General features: G+C 44.2%; 1 protein-coding gene across 1 annotated transcript in view; it reads right to left on the reverse strand.

Annotated features, from left to right (window-relative positions):
* The window catches only part of MST1R (macrophage stimulating 1 receptor), a 63,763-nt gene extending 50,645 nt beyond the window's left edge, over positions 1 to 13,118 (reverse strand). Inside the window, exon 1 of the mRNA XM_066612952.1 lies at positions 11,907 to 13,118. Coding sequence (XP_066469049.1) covers positions 11,907 to 13,118 — 1,212 coding nt within the window. The remainder of the gene's footprint in view (positions 1 to 11,906) is intronic.
* Positions 13,119 to 22,092: the final 8,974 nt, after the last annotated feature.

Here is a 22,092-nt window from a genome sequence, read left to right on the forward strand (position 1 = left end):
GTGAAGGGAGGGGCTGAGTGAAGCTTTCTAAGCTCTTGGAGGAGGACTGGTTGATGGATTGTCTTCTTAATGACTCTTATCTTAGAGTCAAAAGGTTAGCAAGGCTGTTTTTAAATCACTGGAGCAAAGAAACTTTGTTTTTTAAATGGACTTGCTATAATGAATTTTTTGCCATCCACAAATGGCAATAATTAGTCTCAACCTGTACTACTTGGATCTCCTGACAGAAGATACATGTCCTCATAATACACTAACATCTTGCTCATGTTCTGCAAGTTCTTGGGCTATTTCAAGTCTGAGAGCTGGAAAGTATGGAAGGTAGACTGCTTCCTCGCATGAACCAGATGTGTCAGATGCTTTGCCCTACCCATTCCATCCAAATGATACTTACATCTATTTCATATCCTAATATGTGATCTCCTTTAGCCTGGAGTTCTGTTCAGGGCTATACACAGTCATTTGATTTATATTTGTCTCCTCCTCCTGTCCCTGCTCCTACATCCACCAGCATTACAATTTAGGTCTCAGTATTTTAGAAGCATAGAACAAAAGATCAAATAGCCACAGAGAAATCAAGTAAGCCACATGTCAAAGGAGGAAATAAAAAGTCATTCATAACAACCTGATGTTGGGAAAAGATTTTCTCTCCAATCCCATCAATCATACCTTTAGTGCAGACAAAATTGTGTAAAACTGGTACTGAGAACAGCAAGTCTTGATTTTAGTGTTCATATCAATTGCTTGACAACTTTGGTAACAAAAAATACTACAAGAAGTAGCTTATGAAAATCTCATGGTGGTTAAACCCTCTCTGCCCCAAACAAATCATCAGTGGAAAAGGGAACTGGGCTCTGGAAACCCATGTAAAAATACAACTGCACAGTAGGCAAGTGGAAGCATGCAGGGCACAGTATCCCTCAGTAGTATGAAAGAAGGATGTGTGTACAATCCACAGGATGGTTCAGATCATACCAACCTCTTACAGGAAAAAAAATTGCAATTTTCCCTGCAAGAACACACAGTGACCCTTTTCTCCCCCCCTCCTTCAGTCACAGCAGATACCTGCAGTGTTTAAAAGTAACAATTTATTAGCAAAATGCTGATTATAATGGAGTGGGTCACATGTACAGGGAGTTTTTTGTATACTTAAAGGGCTCAGGAATACTGTCCACAGTGGGATCTTTGTCAGTAAGGGCTGGGCCACGTATTATTGGGCGTGGACAGCAGTTTTGTCCTCACCGCAACACTGTGACCAATGCTTTACTTTTCGTTTTCCTGAACTGAACATATGACCCCCATTGGTTTGTATGGGATGTTGCTGGCCCAAAGAGTAAACCTGCTCCCTCTTCTGACCCCAGCCATTAAGACTGAAGTTTGCTGTAATCTGCAAAGCTCTACCCTGTGTTCTGGTTCTTGATGGTTCCAAAATGTGATGAGAGTATTGGGAGAATGGGACACAGTGCTGGAAGCTACGACACACATACTATTTTTATCAGACCTTCTGGCTTCTGAACCAAAATCCATCCCTTATTTTTCACCGATTCAATTATGAACCAATGGGCAGGAATACTGCAGGTCTTGGTAGCAATTATTCTATCAGTAACTGTAATTCTTATTGAAGTATACTGGTGTAGACATTATGCCTGCTAAGCCTCAAGAGTTGGTTTTGTTCTGCAGCAATAGAAGCAAAAGCATGCAAACCATTAACTGCAACAAATAGCAATTTCAATGAGCTAAAAAACATCTAAGTTCATTTGTCTTGTCCTTTGTGGTTTGATCTCACAAAAAGTATTACAAGAGTTCATTTTAGTATGATACGGGCAGTAATGAGACAGCACTAACAGCATGCTTCCGAGAACTAAGTCAATCAACATAAGCTCTGAAAAAGTTCTATTTTGTTCACACACACTTATTATATACAAATCTCAAAGCCACTACATATAATACAGGTTAAGCAACCCTAATCCAAAAATTGGATCACCGATATAGGTGTGACATCAGAAGTGGAAAATTCCACACCTGACCTGTGACATCTATGCTTGCTAATTATTCAATGTACACAAACTTTGTTTCATGCACAAAATCAAAAATATTGTATAAGATTATCTCCTGGCTATGTGTATAAGGTGTATATGAAACATAAATGAATTTTGTGTTTAGACTTGGGTTCTATCCCCAAGGTCTCATTACGCATCTGGAAATATTCCCAAATTTGATAACCAAAACACTTCTGGTCCCAAGCATTTCAGAAAAGGGACACTTAACCTGTATCTGTACACTGATGTATAGAATAAGAAGTTATGCAGGGTTGTCGATACTGTTCAGAAATGGACCATGAATATCAAACACCTGAGTCAAAATTGGAATAGAATTAAATTACCACTGTGGTTTCCTGTGCAACTGTTATCTCAACCCAAAAAGACAACATTCTTTCCTCATCATGATTAATGAATGTAAGAGGGATTGATTGCATGCTGAGTCATACTTTTAAGCAGGGCTGGAACAATCCACACATGACTTTTGCTTTTCTCGCCTCAATTCCTTCAGACTAAAACCAAGAAGCTGCCAGAAATACCAAGATTCCATTCATTCCATACTTTTTTTTAAACTATACATAGACATTCTCCATGGCTGCCCTAATGCCTCCCTGGCCTGACTGCCATGCAACTCTTACCTTAGGTGGGCAAAATACAGAAAGCGTATTCATTCACACACATGTTGACAGCTGGAACAGCTGGAAGTAATCCCCCACTAACCTGAAAGATACTGCTGCCCTATTATATACTCTGAAATAAAGCTGATATGCCATAAGAATGTTAGCTATTCTGGTCATTATAAAAATAGAGGACAGCATACAGAATAGCTTGTTCCAGAGAAACTCTGGATACTATCCAGAGTTTGAAGTAGGGAACATTTTTGCTCCAGTGTCAAATATTATATAAATCACCATAGTCACTGCATGTGAATTAGTACCAGATTTACCTTTTCAGCTCCCAAGGTACACTACTGCTTGTGGCCATGAGGACACAGAGGAACTCTCCTGCATCCCTGCTACAGGACCTGAACACAACAGCATCCAGCATGTCTCAAATGGGGTCTAAGATTAAAGCAGAGTCACTGCCAAACAGCATTTTACATGCTGAATCATGGTACCAACTTCCATTTGAAATGAAGGTGTACTTGAAAAGCATTTGATCTAGGTATTTTATTTGAGCATCAACTAACTTCACACAATTTGCACTGCTAAGAGTGCGATACAATAAGCAGGACTCCCTTCTGAAATACCATAGAGAATACAACATTGAACTGAATAACAGGTTTTCTTTGAACTATTAACATTTGAACACTCATAACGCAAGGCAACATCACAATGATGTGGAATACAAAATGTGCCTCTTGCGAATGCAGTGTCAGAATGTGCCCGATACACAGGGAGTGCAGGTAAATTCGTTTGAATGCTTTGTGTATCTAGAATGAATTCCTAGATGAATGGGTCCAAAGCAAACAGCAGTTAAGCCTAGAAAGACTACAGTAATGGTGCACCCATTGTATCTTGCAGGAGCTAACATTACAGCAATTGACCACTAAACCTTTAAGTAAACTCTCACTTTCTAGCCTACCTCAGCTCAGATTATTTCTCTTATGCCAGAATAATGTGTTTCAACATCCTAAGACATCTTAAGACCCAGGTTGATATCAGATCCTGAAGCCACCTCCCCTTGTTGTCAGAGAAATGCAAGCCTTTCAAACAGTAGGCTGCAGTGCTACAAGGTGACTACTACACATGTATTGAAAAAAGCACCCCACAGAAGTGCTTTACACAGAGCCCTGTAGTGAGAGAGATGACATTGGTGTTAATTTTATAACTGGAAGAGCAACTTGGCTGAACAGCATGTTTCCTGGCAAAAACTGGGAGTATCACCTTTTCATCAGACTGATAAGGCTGACTTTAGGACAATTTGGCCAAATTGGGCCCTGTGCCTGGAGGGGTCCCATGCTGGGGTGGTGAATGGAGTATCCGCAACCTTAGCTGGCTCCTTGCTCCATAGCTGACACTTTGGCAGGGGATCTTGCCAAGGCGGGCGGAGCATTGACACTGGACAGCCCTCCTGCCTGCCTTGGGTCCAAATGGCATGAAATCCCTGGCGCCCGCCCCCCCCCCCGCCCTGGAACAGTTGGCAGTGACATTGCTGCCAGGTGCCTCACCTCTGTGAGCCTCAGCCTCATAGTACTAGTGGTGACCCTGCAAAAATGTTTTGCATTGGGCTCTGCAGCTCCTACAGCCAGCCCTGCTGACTGAAACACATGAAGGCAACAAATGGCAAGCAATATAGATTTTCTGGAATGACATTTAAGGGTGACAATATTATCTAAACCAGTATTAAGCATTTCCCTTGCATATCTACTTAATATTTCAATATGCACCAGCCTTTTGCAAATAGCTGTTTCAACTTCTATCTGTAGATACATTACGAGTGTGTACCAGAAAATTCAAGCAGAGGGGTGGAGCTGGATTGTCTCTCCTAGGCCCATGTGCCTTCAGCACAATTTGTAGAAGAGCCTATGTGCTTATAAACTATATGCATCAGCCTTGCTCATGCAATCAGGCACTTGCCAAGCAGGATTCCTACTTGGGCACACGCAGAATCTACAAACTGTATAGGTTTGTACACACGTAGGTTCTTTCATATGGAAAGCTATGAATATGGACAGGCATGGGAAGGGTCAGTGAGTGCAATCCTACTTCCCCTCTGGGCACTTCACTGTACAGATCATGTAATGTGCATACAATCCTCTGTCATTTCCCTCAAAAATAAGCCCCATGGAATTCCTAAATGCAATTCCTAACCTCAGAGCTGGCCCCAGGACCACCAAGGCCTAATGTGGGGCACGTGGTAGGCCCCACCACTCACCAGGCAGCCATGGCAAGCCAGATACTTGTGGTGCTGTGCACAAAGCATGGGACCCAGAAATAGTTGGCAGTGACATAACAACACTGCCAACTGCTTCTGGAAGGCCCATTTCAGGTCAAACAGTCCCAAGGGAGGGTGAGCAAGCCCACACTGCAGGCTGCAGCAGTGGGAGATTCACCTGCCGCCCCAATGCGGGGCCCCTGAGAGAATCCCGACATAAGCCACATTGCCCTGAGGCCAGCCCTTGCCTAACTTCCATCACTTACAGAGGTCACACAAGCTTAGGTTTCACTCATTCTTGAAATAAAAAGCTATATACATTTATAGCATACATGGTATAATGTCTGTTCAGTTTAGTTGTTCTTACTGTTAGATGTTGAAAAGCAGCTCCCTGTAGTTAAAAGCAAATGTGCCTAATTCTTATACTGTAGTTTCCTTGCTACCTCTAGCACAGGGCCCAGTTTAAAAGTGTAACTAAAATCCAGGCCAGCCACATTTTATGAATATTTGTACACCTCATTCAGTGACACAACCCAACAGGGAGCTCCTCTAAGTGTTTTTCTCACCAAACACAGCTTTCTCATTTGTGTTTTCCCCCCACACTTGTTAACCCCCAAACAGAAAAGCCTGTGATCCCTAAAGCCTTTGGACTTTGTGCAATCTCTTTTCTGTGCTTAATTTATCTAATTCGTTAATAATTATTAAAACATTTACATGCTGTTTTTCCAACAGAAGAAGTTCAGTTTACCCAGAAAAATAAATAAGAGGGTTCCCTGACCCAGATGGCTTACAATCTTTAAACCAAAAAACAAAAACAAAAACTGATACCAGCAAATAGCCACTGGAAAAGATGCTATACTAGGATGAATAGGAACAGTGCTCTCCCGCTGCTAAATTTAAGAGAATCACTACTTACATATTTTTTGTAAAACAAATTGTTTGAGGAGAACCTCACTTCAGATTTCACAAGCAATCTATTTTGCATCTTTTCTCTGAAAAACAGGCATGGAGGCTGATCCAGTCTTCAAATGGAGAAATTGTGTCTTGTGTGTACTGTATATATGTACTAAGTTTCATGGTAACATCTCAAACATGATGGTGTGTATTGCATCTGTCCTGGCCCCTTTGAACATGGGCCTGGGGCTGAGCTAGGGTTTGAACCTGAAATATACAATGGTGTCCTGAATCTGTATATCAATTTTCATTCCAGTATTCAAGTTATTAAAATAAAACAGTACTGCATTATCCCTGCCACAGCTTTAAAACAGCTGTAAGGGTGAAAACTGGGGGCATCTGAACTTGAAACACAGAATAAAGTCCCAAGTGTGCACAGCATATTTCATTCCAATCTCACTATTCAAGGAATTATTGCATTATAAGTAAACTAATAAACTTATAAAAAACAATGTTTCTTGAACATTGAACAGAAACAGGCAAATTAAGTACAAGACTTTACTTCATTCAATCAAAAAGAAACACCTGTACCATTGTGACTGATGGCTTGAACAGTTCTGAGAAACTGAGAGGAACTGCGTATGTAGGGAAGTGCTGCTGCCATTTGCTCCTACTTTCCCCAAACTCTTCATTTTGCCCCCACCTGTATTCAATATAATACAGAAGAAGCTCATGTAGAGCTTGGAGAACCAGAGGACAGGGAGCAGAAACTGTCAGGAGTTTAAGGTTTAAAAGCAGTTAAACCTGTTTGCAATGTCCAGGACAATCAAGATTACATAATACACATTCAGAATACAAATGAATCTCTTCTGATTTTTATTCTGCATTATTAGTAACAATCATGCCTTCACAGTACAAGAAGGTAAATCACAGCTAGTTGGCATCCTTCTGTCTCGGAAGACTATGGTATCGCGCTCTGAATAGTGGTTCAGGAACAGTGTCCTCTCCAGTGTGCGAAGCCTGGGTAAGGTAGATATGGAGGATTTCTCTCCAGGGGAGCCCCAGGGAATCACAGCAAAGGCAAGTTAAGTCTCAGGGATTCATAACTGCAAGTCAGTTGCACTTATTGCTTAATGAGCATAACAAAGATTTCCCTTCCACCTTCTTCTGCCTTCCAAAAGTTCTACTTCCTGACATGAATTTCTGTCCTGCTATGGCAATAACAAAAGCTCTCCGAGTTCATTCCCGTCTCAAGTAGTTGCCAAGAGGTGACTATGAGATTCACGAAACCACATGCAATATGGCAGTCCTAAGTATAATGAATGTACTTTTAGGAGGAAGAATTGTATTTTCCCCAGGAATGATATATTACAGCTTCTGTGCTAGACAAATGTGACCTCTCTCTCTACATCAGCCATTTTCAACCTTTTTCATCTCACGGCACACTGACAAGGCGATAAAACTGTCAAGGCACACCATCAGCTTTATGACAATTGACAAGGCACACCATACTGTTGGTGGGGGCTCACATCCCCCAATTGCCCTATTAATAAATGACCCTTCCTCAAACTCCCACAGCACACCTGCAGACCATTCGCAGCACACCAGTGTGCCACATCGCAGTGGCTGAAAATGACTACTCTGTATAGTAGCACAATCGTGAAAGATGATATGCAGGTAATGTAGGCTGCAATCCTAACCACACTTTCCTGAGAGTAAGCCCCATTGAGCAAAATAGGACTTACTTCTGAGTAGACCTGGTTAGGATTGTGCCCGTAGAGATGCTGTTAAAGTTCAACAGGTTCATACTCGGAAATAACCTTCAGCGGCTTGTAATTCTAGTCCCAGGGAAGAAAAGAATATTGCAAGTACTCAGATTCTCTGTTGGTTGAAATGAAAACCTCCCCTGGAGAAGAATTTTCAGGTTACCTGCAACAGCAGCCCTTGAAAGACAACTTTCCTAAGGGCACCTGGTGTTCTCTCTTCTAGTTTGCTAGCAACACACCCACAAGGAGAGGGGAAAAGATCTCTTCCCTTCTCGCTTTGCAACCAGAGGACAATCACCACTGCCCTGAACCAATAAGTTAGAGGAAGTGGAAAGGGAACTGGGGGAGTGAGTTGAGAATGGAGGAGCAAATATTGGCTTGGAAAAATAAAGTGAGCTATTTCTGTTGTTTATGGAAAACTGCTCAGCTGATTTCTGAAACAATTCAATAAGAGTGAAGGGGGAGAACAATTGTGTTCACTATGAGAAAAACAATTGTGTAGAAATACCCCATTTCCAAAATGAATTTGTATGATGCAAAGACTTGTTCACACAAAGAGGGACATAGAAAGATTAAATGCGTACAACACATGGGACCTGCCCTTCTGCTAGTAACCCATTTACGGATATAAAAGGAAGTCAAGGGAGTGACTAAGGTTTGTTGCATAATCCATAGAGTGCAACCACAGAATTGCAGAGCTGTTCCTCTTGCCAGCATGTTTGTTTTGTGTAGCCTTAAGGAGATATGAAGAAGTTTGTGTAGCAATCAGGTCTCAACTAGCCTGGTTTCCACGTGAATATGCTACATGCTTAATGTGTCTCAAGGACATTTTAGGTTCAGTGAGTTAAACTGCAAATTCCTCTGCCCTCAAAGGGGAACAATGAACCTCAGCTGAGTCATACTATTTCTCACTAGGACAACACATTTTAAGCAATTTAATCCATATATTTAATCAACCAAATCATACACTTTATTTGGGGGGGGGTCTATGATTCATAGTCTTTATTAATGGGGGGGGTTCCTTTTGAGCTGAGAATTAAGAACACCCTTGTTATTTGAGGCTACTTTGGTTTGATGTATTACTGTAACGGAATGGAAAAGAAAATATTAAAGATGCGCAGTATTTGCTCCCAACACCAAGGGGAAGGTTTTGTTTATCAAATTGTTAAGATACCTTTAATAAACAGAAGCTGTACTTCTTGGGTCATGGCCAAGTTCTTAACAGTGCCTACTTGAAGAGCCCAAACATGGCAGTATGAGTAAGCAGCTACAAGATAAACTATACATCAAGAAGGAGAAGATAGCAAAACATGACAATTTGTGACAAATGGGGAGCAACAAAGGGAGATATATTCTTGCATTTGTTCCTTCAGGAAAATGTTTTAGGTTGCAGTTTACTAGGGAATAAGGCTGCTATCCTATACACACTTGCCTGGGAGTAAGTCCCATTGAGTGCAATGACATTTACTTCTGAGGAGACATGCAAAGGATTGTGCTGGAAGCCACATAAGTCTTGCTGAGTTCATCTTCCAAGTCAATATTTATAGAACTGCTCTGACAGTTATTAAATGCCAATAAGTACATTTCTTTGCTTTACCTTGGCCCACTGTTTGCATACAACCTCCCTTATGCTTTGACCTCTGCCTGTTTTGCTCCATCTTTTTTCTCCACAGTCCCCAGGCCCAAGTCTTCTGCTTCATCCTGAATCTTTCTTGCTGTTTTGTTTAGATCTCTACCAAATTGTTACCCTGTTTGGTCCAGGGATTAAGAAATACAAGATCAGGGTCAGCTTCAGAACCCTTTTCCAAATATAATTTTCAGTCTTGGAACATACCAAGCAATACTGCATTCTAAAGACACATTGTCCCCAGATAACTGTATTGTCTGCTTTTTCCCCCTTTTAGTGTTTGAATCTGTTCTCAGTTTCTGTGCCACATGAGAGTACACAATGTAATGAGACGACTAGTACTACATCTTTTCAAAGACTCAAACATGATAGGAATATGATTAACACTGCTCAGAAAAAATGCTGCACTTATTATCTGCATTCTCAAAGATCAAAGCCCAGAAAATCAGGAATCTGCACAGCTAGCTAAGGGCCCAAACCTATGCCTGACTGACACAAAAAGTGCCACAAGGCACTTTTGCACCAGCGGAAGTGATGCAGGGAAACTGGGAGTGGAGGAGTGGGCCCAAGAGGGGGTTGGAGATGGCAGCAGACTCTGCTGCCAGATCCGGACCCCCATCCCGCTGCAGCCCTGGGTGCTACAGAAGCATAGATTGGGCTGCAAGTCCTCTTGCAATCTTTCTATCATCCATGAATAAAAGTAATTGCTAAATTCTTCTGGTCTGCTGTCACCAGGAAATAACAGGTCTTAACAGAAGGAATTCTAAGTTCTAGTCACAGTTGGTTTGTACAGTCCATTTTTCCCTCTCCCTTATGTGTGGAGAGTGTGAACTAAAAAAGTCTATGCACTTCCAATGATTATATCCTGCATTATAAATATAAAAATCTCCCTAGAATACGGAGTTCTAACTTTTGTCTCAGAGTCAGTTTCAAGTTTTACCTTTGGCTGCTTTCTTCATTCATGAAAGGTTCAAATCACATAAAAAATATGCCATGCGACTCAGGTGCTCACAGATTTAATTCCTCTTCCCTTTATCAATGTGCAAGATTGTGCAATGTGTAGATTTTGGACTTTTGAAAATAGAGGGAATAGATTTGAGATCCCAGTCTTTCTTGTTTACACATTACACTTTGGCACAAGCAGAACACTCCCATAAGGAAAGAAAAAAGGCCCCCCAAAGTAGCATGTGGGCCAGATCTCGCCCACAATTGTGTTTGCCACCTTTCTAGTCATTCACAGTTCTCAAGCATGTCTGTGCCTGGTCCCAAAGCAGATCCTCTGCAGTATATATGTCGTAATAGCAAAGAACAGCAGCATCAACCTCAGGGCAACATTGCTTTTTCCCATTCTCTTCACACCTGTTCAATCCAAATATCCCTGACCAAAAGCACACTCACAACTAGTGTAACATCAGAGCAGAAAGGGAAGAAATATTTCAGAGAACTTGACTTTCCAATTGCCTACACCTCTGAATGGGGGTGAACCACCTGGATTTCAGCCACCACTACTAACTAATCTTGCCCCTGACTTCTTGAGTAACCATTAGATGAATCATGTTCTCTCTATATTTTCCAGCTTTACTGCTTTACATAGGAGTAAAAAATTATCAGACTTTCCTTAAACATTAGATACCCAACATGAAAGCCTCTTGTCTCTTTTAAAGAAAGAGAAACTGCAGCTAGTCATGAAACAAGTACAGGTTAAAATGATGTTAACAGACATATTGAGATAATCTCATAGTTCCCACTAATGCACAGTATAAAGTTAATTAAAAAACAATTCAGAGAGACAGGCAGCATGGAAGAATTTGGGAGTGGGAATCTGGGGCTGAATACAAGGACACTAGGATTAAATTATGAAGAATCACATTTTCACATAATACTGGGGAGGGGAAGATGGAGATGCCTGTTTGGGCAACATATCCATGTTGCACATGGGGTATACTTCTGATCTCAAGATGCAAAAAATGAGGAAGAGATCAATTATGAGCGAAAAGACAAAAAAGGACTCTTGTGTACCTGTAGTGGCACTTTAATTTATCTCTGCTGATCAGTGCGTTATTAAGTGCTGGGCATGCATCTATGAAATTCAAGTTCAAAGCTCCATCACGCTGATATGAGTTTGACTTACAATTTCTTAGTTTTCCATCTTTGAAAAAGAATGCTACCTCTACCTCTGATAATTGCTGTGAAGGCAAATGAAAGCCTGTAAACCGTATGTATGTTAAACCAGTGGCTCTCAAACTGGTGGGTCACGACCCACCAGTTTGTGTAACACTTCCCCGTCCCTTTAAGGGGCAGGAGAAGGGGAGGGAGGCAGCGACACAATCCCCAGGATCGCATCACTAAGTGGGCCGAGGGGGGTGCTTGTGACTTACTTTGTACAACATAGGGCTGCAGCAGGCTGCAGGAGGTGTGGGGAGCCCTGCACAGCACTCCCTGACGCTTAGAGCCTGCAACAGAAGCGGACGCAAAGCACCTCCTGCAAAACATCCCCCCTCAGTGACGTGATCCTGGGGACTGTGTCACTGCCCTAGCCCCTCCCCCGCAAGAACTTACTGAGGGAGTAAAGCTCCCTCAAAGTTTGAGAACCACTGTGTTAAACACATGGGATATGAGCGATCAGTAATAAGCACCCTAATCAGCCCTCTGAAGCCAAACACAACTATACCCCTGAATGCAAGGCAAGGATAGCTGAAGACTCACATTATGTGGGCAGTACTCAATAGTTTGATAAAACTCCAGTCCTCGAAACATCTTCTCATGGACATTTGAACTGCAGCATTTGTTCATCCCTTCTTCAATAGCCTGGTTTATCATCCGCACTGGGAAAGCACAAACTGCAGAGTACTTTTGTGGCACCATGCTCTCCCCCTGGCTTTCAGCAAATACACCAAAGAGAACCAGTTCTGTGTCACTGACGCCAATCTCTTCAGCCAACTTTGAGCCAGGCTTAGCAGCATGAGCTGCCTGCAGAACATTAAAAGCTACATCCCGAGGGTTCGCCCCAAAACTCCTCTTCCGCTTCCGCTTGGACTCAAAGCGGCAATCCAAGTTCATCTCTCGGTATTGACGAACTTCACTCTCCTCGGTATTCAACCGCGCTATCCTAGTGTGGTACAATTGGGAGCTGGGATTTTCCTTTTGGACTGTCAGGAAGTACACGTAGGGGTAGTCATTGAAAGAATATACATAGTCAATGGGGAATGTGTCTTGATATTCTGGCAGCACAGTTAAGGAGTGAAAAGGATAGGCAAAACCGTCCAAGGTACTTTTCAGCCTCCTTATGGACACTGATTTGGGGCTATACGTCTTAGCTATGCTGCTATTGATGGAAGATGCAATGTAGAAGTATGCAGCACGAGACCTATCAACAACTACAGCTCTAGTGCCCAAGGGGCTGGCTACACAATCTGGACACTCTGAAGCCTTGTTGAATTGGGCTGAATACAAACATGATGTCTCTTTAATGAAAACAATGTTGTCCTGCATCCAGAGCTCGTGCTGGAAACAGATTCCATGCTGAGAAGTCCCACAACTATAAAGCCAATCTACAGAAGGATCCAACACCAAAACTTTGTTATCTGTGTTTTCAAAGTTCACAGGCTTTTCCATTTCGCATTTGGCACAGATCTTACACTCAGGACTACCCCAGGGACCAGTCACTAGAGTAGATAAAATTTCCAGCTCTGAGTTCAACATGTAGATCTTGTTCCGAACTGCAACAAAGATAACATCAAGATACTCATGGGCAACTATGTTCTGGATGTAACTCTCAGCAATGAATGTAGGGAGGTTATATTGTACTGTATAATCTCTAGTCACGTTATAGGAAATATGTGGGCATTGCCAGCTCTTCATGAAGATTCTTACAGGCAATAACCCCAGCATAAGGCAAATCAGAAATGATACACCCATACTAGGAGAAGTAACAGCAGTGCAGAATCCCAGGTGTTAAAGGCTACCCCAGTTCTTCAGTTCCATGTGGATGTGAAATCCATCTAGAATGGTCCACCATCGCATGACAGCTGAATAAAAAAGAGAGAGAAAACATGAATAAGTGACACTACAACAGTAAGACAATGGTGGTTGAATTACGAGCAGGATATAAAGCTTGGCTTAAGTTCAAATTAGGAAAAAATGCAGACAGCAATTCTTAAAGTTTTGAAGTCAGTTTTGACTCCCACACTACTAATTTGGCTAGACAAGAAGATGGGATACATCACTTTAGTATTACTATACTGATAGCAACCTGGGGAAGTAGACAAGTGGTGATTGTGAGCCCTTAGGGCAGGGAAGTATTTATTTATATTGCTATGTAAATCTCTTGGTGAACACGTTTTGTTGAAAGCAGTATATAAATAGTCTTAATAATAAATACCGTTCCAGTCTAACAATGAGAATTTTAATCATAGTGCCCTTCACCTTGATCTTTCTAGACAACAATTTTATGGCTTTGCAAATGAGAACTCTCATCTGTGCAAACCCCTCCGGTTCCATCTCTTCACACCAATGAACACTGGCAACTTAGCAAGTGTTCAGAAAAGTACAATTGTACATGTAGATCAGCGGCGCTCAAAGTGGCAACCAGTGCAAGCCCAGAACATGGTCCCCATTCAGACTACATCCAAGTGTTCCTCTTGGGAGCCATGCAAAGTCCTCCTCGTTCAGAGGTCAGGGACGCTCTGGGCAGTCACATCATCTGCCCAGCATCCCAAAAGGCTGCCTGACAGGACATCAAGGCAGATGCAACTTCCCAGAGCTTCCTTGTCCCCTGATTGAGGAGGACTTTGCAAGGCCCCTGAGTGGAACCAAAAGATCCACTCACCAGGTGGACGGATCCTGATGAACACTGGACCTGGCCCCCAAGTCATGGTTTGCGTTATGTTGTGGGTTCAACACCAAATAAACACAGAACAGATGGAGTCCATAAAATCCATTTATTGCATCAGTAGAAGGTCAAAGTACATGGTACTTTGTACATGTACAACAGCCCCACTTAAATATCCCTATACTCTACCCCAGGGGTGTCCAAACATTTTGGCAGGAGGGCCACATCATCTCTCTAACACTGTGTCAGGGGCCGGGGGAAAAAAGAATTAATTTACATTTAAAATATGAATAAATTTACATAAATGAATTTATTAGAGATGGAACTTATATGAATGAATGAATGGTCTTGCAGTAGCTCAAGGCCTATAAAAGGCCCTGCACAAAGCAAGGCTGGCCTTTCCTTCCCTGCCACAGCTGCATCACAGACATGAAACAGCAAGTAGTGGAGGGAGCTCTCATCCCACAGCTCAGGTGAGAGGTCGAACAGTCGTCCTCATGCTGAGAGCAGTTGCATTGTGCTAGCATGGGTTCCAGCAAGTCTCCAGAGGGCCAGAGGCTCACTGGAGACTGGGGGCTCCCGAGGGCCTCATTGGGAGCCCCCAGGGGCCACAAGTGGCCCTGGGCCAGGGTTTGGGCACCCCTGCTCTACCCTCTAATTTCCAATAATCATTCCCACCTGTCCTAGACTTCTAAGTACTGGATCATTCTTAATTCCTCAGCTGTTCTACGGACCCTCCCCCTGGCAGTTAACCCTTTCATACACAACAGTTTGTGCAGCTCTGACGTAGATGATGTATTTGCATAACTGTATGAGAGAAATATAATAGTAAGAAGCTTGGGAGTAAACAGTACTTAAGTACACAATCAACCTGCATCTTATGGGAGACTGATTCACTTGAATTCAAGTATACAAGCCTGACCACCACAACCCCAGAAAAAGACTGAGAAAACAATAGTTTAAATACTGCAGGCCACGCCACCTGCCATTCCACTTACTCTGTTTATGCCCTTGAGTGAGCCTGAAATGGGAGAATGAAGCTGCTGTTCCCTCAATCCTAGTTTGTTTGCTTTTAGTTCTTAAAGAGACAGTATGCATTTGTTGGTTTTAATAGAGTTTCAACTGTACTGGACACAATTTCCAATCTCAGAATGCAACCCACACCTAAGATGCAGGCCAACTATATAAAGAAATATTTGTCAGACATTTATGCACAACAGAATCTTTGTCACTTTTTAAAACCATGTCCTAGCTTTCCTCAAAAGGAGTGTTTCTAAAGCAGAGGGCCTGACTCACAGGAGAAGCCTCAAACAATTAACCCAGCAGTTCTCAAACTTGCAGGAAGTTTGAGCCCCACTATAAGTTCTTGTGGGGGGGGGGGAGGCAGCAACACGAGCACCAGTATTGTGTTGCTGTCAAGGGCTCGCCACAGACTTCAGCAGCCTCGAAGGGTGCAGGGAGCCCCGTGCCAGCCTCCGCAAGGCTCTCCAACATGCAGAGATAATGATTGCAACCTACTTCACAAAACTGGAAGTGGGTCACAATCGCATCGCTGCCTTTCTCCCTTCCTGCCCCTCAAGGGGGCAGAGGCCAGGGCTCTCTGGTTGGGTGTCACGACACCCAAGTTTGAGAACCACTGAATTAACCCATTTCTGCCTAGTCCATAGGTGTACACATTTTATCTCTGTTGCATATATGCAACGTTTGGCACAAATGGCTTAAAAAGAAACAACTACAGGTACCATTCTTTTCCTTTCTGGCTAAAATTATACCCAAAACAGAGATGGTGTAGATGAAAACATGTGGCAATTTTCACAAGTTTTTTTTCATTAGTTTCTATATCTGCAGCTGGAATGCAAAACCTACATAAAATATACGGTCAAAATTAAAACAGGCCCCTTTTCATTTTTATCTTGAGCTAACAAGTTTTGTATATAAGTGACCAACAAAACAGGGGCATTTATGAAAATGCACTGTGCACACACACAAAAGTATGCAAGTACAGGGGACTGCCTATTGCACCTGTGCAAATGTGAGTTCCTGGGTGGGCAACTGGTAAAAATTAAACACCCAATCATTCAGGGGCTTGCTCGCTCTCCCTTTAGCTTTATTTTCACTAACCCTAATAAGTTGCATAGCCATTTTACTCAGAAGCGGCATGGAGTTCAGAAGGGCTTATTCTCAGGTAAGTGGGCAATGCACTGCAGCCTGAATCATCTGAGTTGTGTTCTTCTACAGTGCACAACTGAGAAAGTGGCAGGAGCAAAGGTATGTGAAAGTGATAGAGGGTTTCACATATCACACAGAAGCATCGACACGTTTGCCCCAGGACTATACACTTGGTGGAAAGTCTAGGCCAATCCCTGTTCACTGACACATGTGCTTGTTTGCGAAATAAAGTCGCAAGGCAACCATATCTACCACACCTTTCTACCTTCCACATTCAAGGTTGCTTACATGAAACCACTAAAACCTAACTGATACAGAAAACACACACAACTCTCCAGAACACCACCCCATAAGAAGCACAATCTAATAACAAAGCAAAACTAAACCCGAAAACCAGCAGCAGCTACACCTGACGTAGGAAAATGGCTAGGTGGGACATGGAAGAGGGCATCAGGAGGGTGAACTTTGCCTCACATGTTTGGTTTCTGGAAAAAGGTTACTGTGTATTTCACATTGAGGACCTCACAGCCCAGTCTCACTGAGTTCAATGGGACTTACTCCCAGGTAAGAGTGCATAGGATTGCAGCCTCATTCTAAGTGTGAACCAAGTGAGCTTAAGGACAGTTGTTCTTTATAAATTATGTTCATTGTTCCTTTATATATACACTGTTCAAGACTGATGAAGGCAAGCACTAGGACGGTATGAAAGGTGCCTTTCCATCCAGTTCAGGGGGTCCAAGAAGGTGGGGAGGCAATGAGGGGAGAACTACTCTAGGGGGACGCCCCTCCCTCCTATGAACTTCAAAAGGATGCCCGAAAGGGGGCGAATCCTTCTCACTTGTTGCCCAACCTCTCTGTTAAGGAGCCAGACACACCCCTTCGCTACTCACCTTTCCAGTGCTTGTATTTTATTCCCGTGAAACGTGGACTGTGTGGCAGTCAGGGGCAGTGGTTACAGCGCCCTATCCCGAAGGGCACGACATTTTCCCGACCTGGTGCCTCCGAGAAGCCCACCCCTTTCAGCAGAGACGCTCGAGTGCCCCCCCTGGAAGGGGCGAGCGGCAGGCGCCACCCTTGCTCGAGCTCTCCTCTTCCCAAGGGCTCCAAAGCCCCACCGCGCTGGGGCAGCGGAGAAGGTCGAGCCCAAGACAAGGGGCCGGATCCGCACGTGAACCAGCCTTGGAGCTCTCAGCAGCGGCGGGAGGCAGAGGCTCCCTGAGCCACGGCTGGCTTCCCCCGGTCCAAGAACGCGCCACGCGCTCTGAGTCCCCAGTGCTGAGCACACCTGGAGAGGAGGCTCCCAGAGAAGGCGGAGGCAGCCGTCGGGCGGGACCCAGCCGGCCTCCCTCCCTCTCCTCTCCTCTCACTCCTGCCCGCCCCACTGCGCCAGGCGCGGCGTGTTCCAGCCTCTGGGTCGTGTCCCGGGTCGGAGTTGCGCAAACCTCCCCTCCCTCCGGGCCAGACCCGCTCAGCGTGGCGTGATTTCCAGGAGGCGGGCGCAGCAGCCACAGCCGGGGGCGGAGAAGCGCTCGCTTTCCAGGACCCCGGAAGCCGACCCCGGTCCGCGTCTGGGGGCTGCTTCACTGGGACGGGACAGCCCCGTCGCCCCAGGGCTACTCGCCGCCCTGACGCTCCCCCGATGAGGCCGGAGTGCCCGGCTTGCACTTAGAACGCGGGACACTGGGAGTCCTGCTTGGCTTCTGACAGCCCCAATCCTATGCGTGTCTACTCAGAAGTAAGTCCCATTGTGTTTAATGAGACTTACTCCCAGGTAAGTGTGCATAGGATTGCAGCCTTGGAACCCAATCCTATGCATGTCTACTCAGAAGTAAGTCCCATTGTGACCTGAGAAGGAGGTCCCTATTCAGCCCGATGAAAAGCAAGCGACACCACCTGACTGCGTTTACTCGCGAGTAGGCGTGCTTGCCATAGTCTGTCGGAAAGAGCAGGCTGAGAGGACTCCAAGGACGTCAGAATGGTCCTGATCCAATGAATGCAGCCCCAAAAACACCTGAGGAGGCGGTCCCTCCCCCCCAGCTGCGAGTGTATGGAGCCCTATGGGAAGCGAAGCAGCCTAACGTAGCATTTACTCGCGAGTAGGCAGACGTGCCTTGGCTGGTGGTCAGATCAGGCAAGGGGAATGTGGGGACACCAGAATGGTCCCGATGCAATGGAACTGGAGCGCAACAAAAGCCCCAGAAGGCAGCCTGCCCCCCCCCCCCAGAAAGGACCAACAAAGAGGCTTGAACTGGTAAGGGGAATGTTTTCTGTTTTGCACTTGCAGTTTCCCTCACAGCCCAATCCTACCCACACTTTCCTGGAGGTAAGCCCAACTGACTCTAATGGGACTTACTTCTGAGTAGACGTGCATAGAATTGGGCTCTGAGGCTGGACTCCTATCCCCACTTTCCTGGGAGTAAGCCCCATTGACTCTAATGGGACTTACTTCTGAGTAGACAGGCATAGGATTGGGCTCTCAGACTTCTAAAGCCAGTTGGGTCTTTGTATTGATGTGCTTGAAATAGAAGGGCTTTAAACTGGGCACTGGGAGGGCTGGAAATCTCACTGATTCTTTTTTTTGGGGGGGGGGGTGTTATTGCAGGCAGACTACAGAGAAAACTCACTTGGTGGAACAGGACTGGCTCCCCTTATTTAATTATTTCTTTTATTTTAATTTAATTATTTATAATTATTTGTTTTAATTTGCTTGATGATGTCACTTCTGGCCATGACATCACTTCCAGTGGGTCCAGACAGATTGTCATTCTAAAAAGTGGGTCCCAGTGCTAAAAGTATGAGAACTGCTGCAATAAGCTGTTAGTAAGTTGACACGGGTGTGTATGTGTCTGTGACTCCACAAGTTTTCAAAATCACTAAAATCAGAATTTGTAGGAATAATACCATCATGTTATATATCAATCAATGTGTAATTTCATGCAGAATGCAAATCCACATTGAAATATCTGTGTTCTAACAAAAGGTACTGCCAAAACACCAGTGGGGGCAGGGCAATGGTACATCACCACGCCCATCATCTGGGGTGTTGCCCCGCCCACTTCATGGGGTGACACGCAGACCTCCCGCACCGGGTGACGCGAATCCTAGTGATGCCACTGCCTCTGCCTTGTCTGGTTTCAGTTTCAATCCGTTCTCCCAGATACCTGTGTCACAGGCAGGCCTATAACCGCAATGTATTGTGTCATCAGTGGTTTCTAACTACCACAGCAGTAAATCTTCAGTGTTGTCAGCCTGAAAGATTCCACTCTAGACTTCATGGGACAAAGAAACTAACAGCCACATCGTCCCTGAATGCATAATTTCTGCTCCTCTCAAACAAAAGCAGTCCCCTTCTCAGATTCTGATAGCCATGGGGGAATTGTGCCTTTTAAATCCATGTGGTTACCCTGTTCCCCTTTAACCTCTCCAAAACTCTTCTCACAATTCTCTCAACTTCACTCCCCAGACCTCAGAATCATCTTAGCTGGTCCTGGGGCCCTGTTTCTCTGCCACATTGAATGGTGTTAAGGCTTTACATACCTGATCTGAACCCTTTTCCGGATCTAAATAGTAGCTTTTAGCCCCTACCCACTATAACCTTACTTTGAAGAGATGTCTGTGCTTATTCAATGGGCTGCAAAGATGTGGCCTATTCACAGTGCCTTCTCAAATCTGGTAATTCTAGATTACCAGAGTCATAGGTGAAGACTGAAGAAAGTGCTGGTGATATTCTGGTGATGCTGCAGATTCTGGCTAGGAGGAGCCTGCTGCAGAAGTTGGACTTGATTAGGAGAGAAAAACTAGCCAAGAAGGCATCAAGGACACTAGACATCTAGATGGGAATTATAGCAAACTTGCTCTGCTCAACCGAATCCATAGCCCTGTTTTGGGCCGCCTGGCCCAACAGGGGGCTGCTTTACCCTGTGCCCTTTAAATAGCTGGCACAACATTGAGTAGCCCCATTGTGGGGCTTCTTATGTTACCTGGGGGAAGGGAACAAATGTCCCCTTCCCCTGAGGAGATGCTAGGAGTCGACAGTGGCTGCCCAGCATCTGTAGGATGCAGTGGCAGCCCTCGACAGCTCAGGATTGGGTTGTTAATTAGAGTCTCGGCATTAGCAGAATCATAAACAATAGTTAGCAACTTACATACATAAATATACAGTTAGCAACTTAACTGGCTTGTAGCATCTGTTAGTATGATCACAGTATTGGGGGATCACCAGGACCTGATAGCAGGACAGGCCAATAGTTTGGCTAACAGCATCTTTGAGCTGGAAATGATAGCATAAAAGATATTGGTTCAACTGTGTTGTGAACAAAAAAACAGATGTTGGTTTCTGTAACTAACCCTGGTTTTGAGGAATTTGAATACTGGTAGTCTTTCCTTTTCTGTTAACTGAAGTTATCCTTTAATAATCCAAAAGCTATACAAATACTGTTTTTGTCACACAGTGACTTTAATTTAAGGTGCAATCCTAGCCCACTTTCCAGCACTGACATAAGGGCAATAAAGCTCCGAAGTAAGGGGACAAACATTCTGTTAGGTTGAGGAGGCCTCCATGAGTGCCACCCAACTGCAGGATGCAGCACATGTCCCATTGGCATCACTATGCTACTGCTGGAAAGTTGGTTAGGATTTGGGCCTTAAGATGTTATGAGCAGTATTTCTTCTGTTCTGCCTGTTCTGCACTGTTCTGCACTGCTTTTGAGTGCACTTCTGGTTATCTTTGTCACAAGGAGTATATGCATAATCTGATAGCCAGTTCTGATAAATCTGATAAATCTGTTCATTGTATTGGGACCTGGAATGAGAGACATTGTTTCACATTTCCCTTCAGAGCCAGATCGGGTGTGCAAAGAGATTTCAGTAGGTGAGAAGATATTCTGCAAGATTTAAGTGTCTGCTCTTGAATATTTTTAATGGGCAGCCCAATTCTAACCTGTGTTGGTGTAGCAAGGCTGCATGACCTGTGCTGCATCTGTGCAACTTAGGAGGTGGCTGGAGGTCTCTTCAGGGTAAGGGGATATTTTCCCCTTACCCCAAGTAAGCTGTCCCAAAAGGGCATCTTGGATACGCACCAGCTGTATAGCTGGCACAAATCTGGGAAGCCTTGAAACAGGTATTAGGATACGACGTGCACCATTGCGTGGGGGGGGGGGATGGCCACCCTTGCTCAAGCCAAGGTTTGGATTGCACCTTAAATTGCATGCATGTGTGTGCGCACACAAGAAGTGCACACACAAGAAGTGTATTTCTAACAGCCTTTTCCCCGTGTCTACTTTTTAGTCTCTCATAATAAACAATTATCAAAGCAAATTCTCCTCTTTTTTTTAACCATAGGTATTTAACATTTATTATACATTTCTAGTATGTAGACCCAATTTTATCTCTTTGTAAGTTGTGTTTTAGTAACTTGCCCAGAAATGTAAGTGTTCCTAAGGAATAACCCTGTGGCCAACCCTTGCTCTCCCTCAGGTGCCCTGTCTACAAATCAATGTTGTGGAAAAGAGGAGCTTCTGGGGGCCAGCTCTAGATGGGCCCCCCCTCAGATGAGGTCCTTCCATGGGCATGCATTCCACACATCACCCACACATCACTTTAAAGAACCCAGCAGCTTGCTCCTTGCAAGGCTCCAGTGTAGAGAAAAGGAAGGAAAAGCAGGCAGCTGGATGCCTCAAAATGAGGTGAGGTCTTGACATGTCATATCGTATTGCTCAGCCCAGCCCAGAGGACAATGGGAAGGATTATTTTGAAGGCCTGTGAGAAGCTCTGTTCACTATTCTCTCTGGGAGAGAGCAAGATTGTGGCAAAAGGGATTAAGCAGCTGTGACTTAGATTGCAGGCCACACTGGCCCACTTCTAAAACATAGCACATTTTCTGAAATGGGGGGG

The sequence above is a fragment of the Tiliqua scincoides genome, chromosome 2 (genome assembly GCF_035046505.1).
Source record: "Tiliqua scincoides isolate rTilSci1 chromosome 2, rTilSci1.hap2, whole genome shotgun sequence".
Classification (NCBI taxonomy): domain Eukaryota; kingdom Metazoa; phylum Chordata; class Lepidosauria; order Squamata; family Scincidae; genus Tiliqua; species Tiliqua scincoides.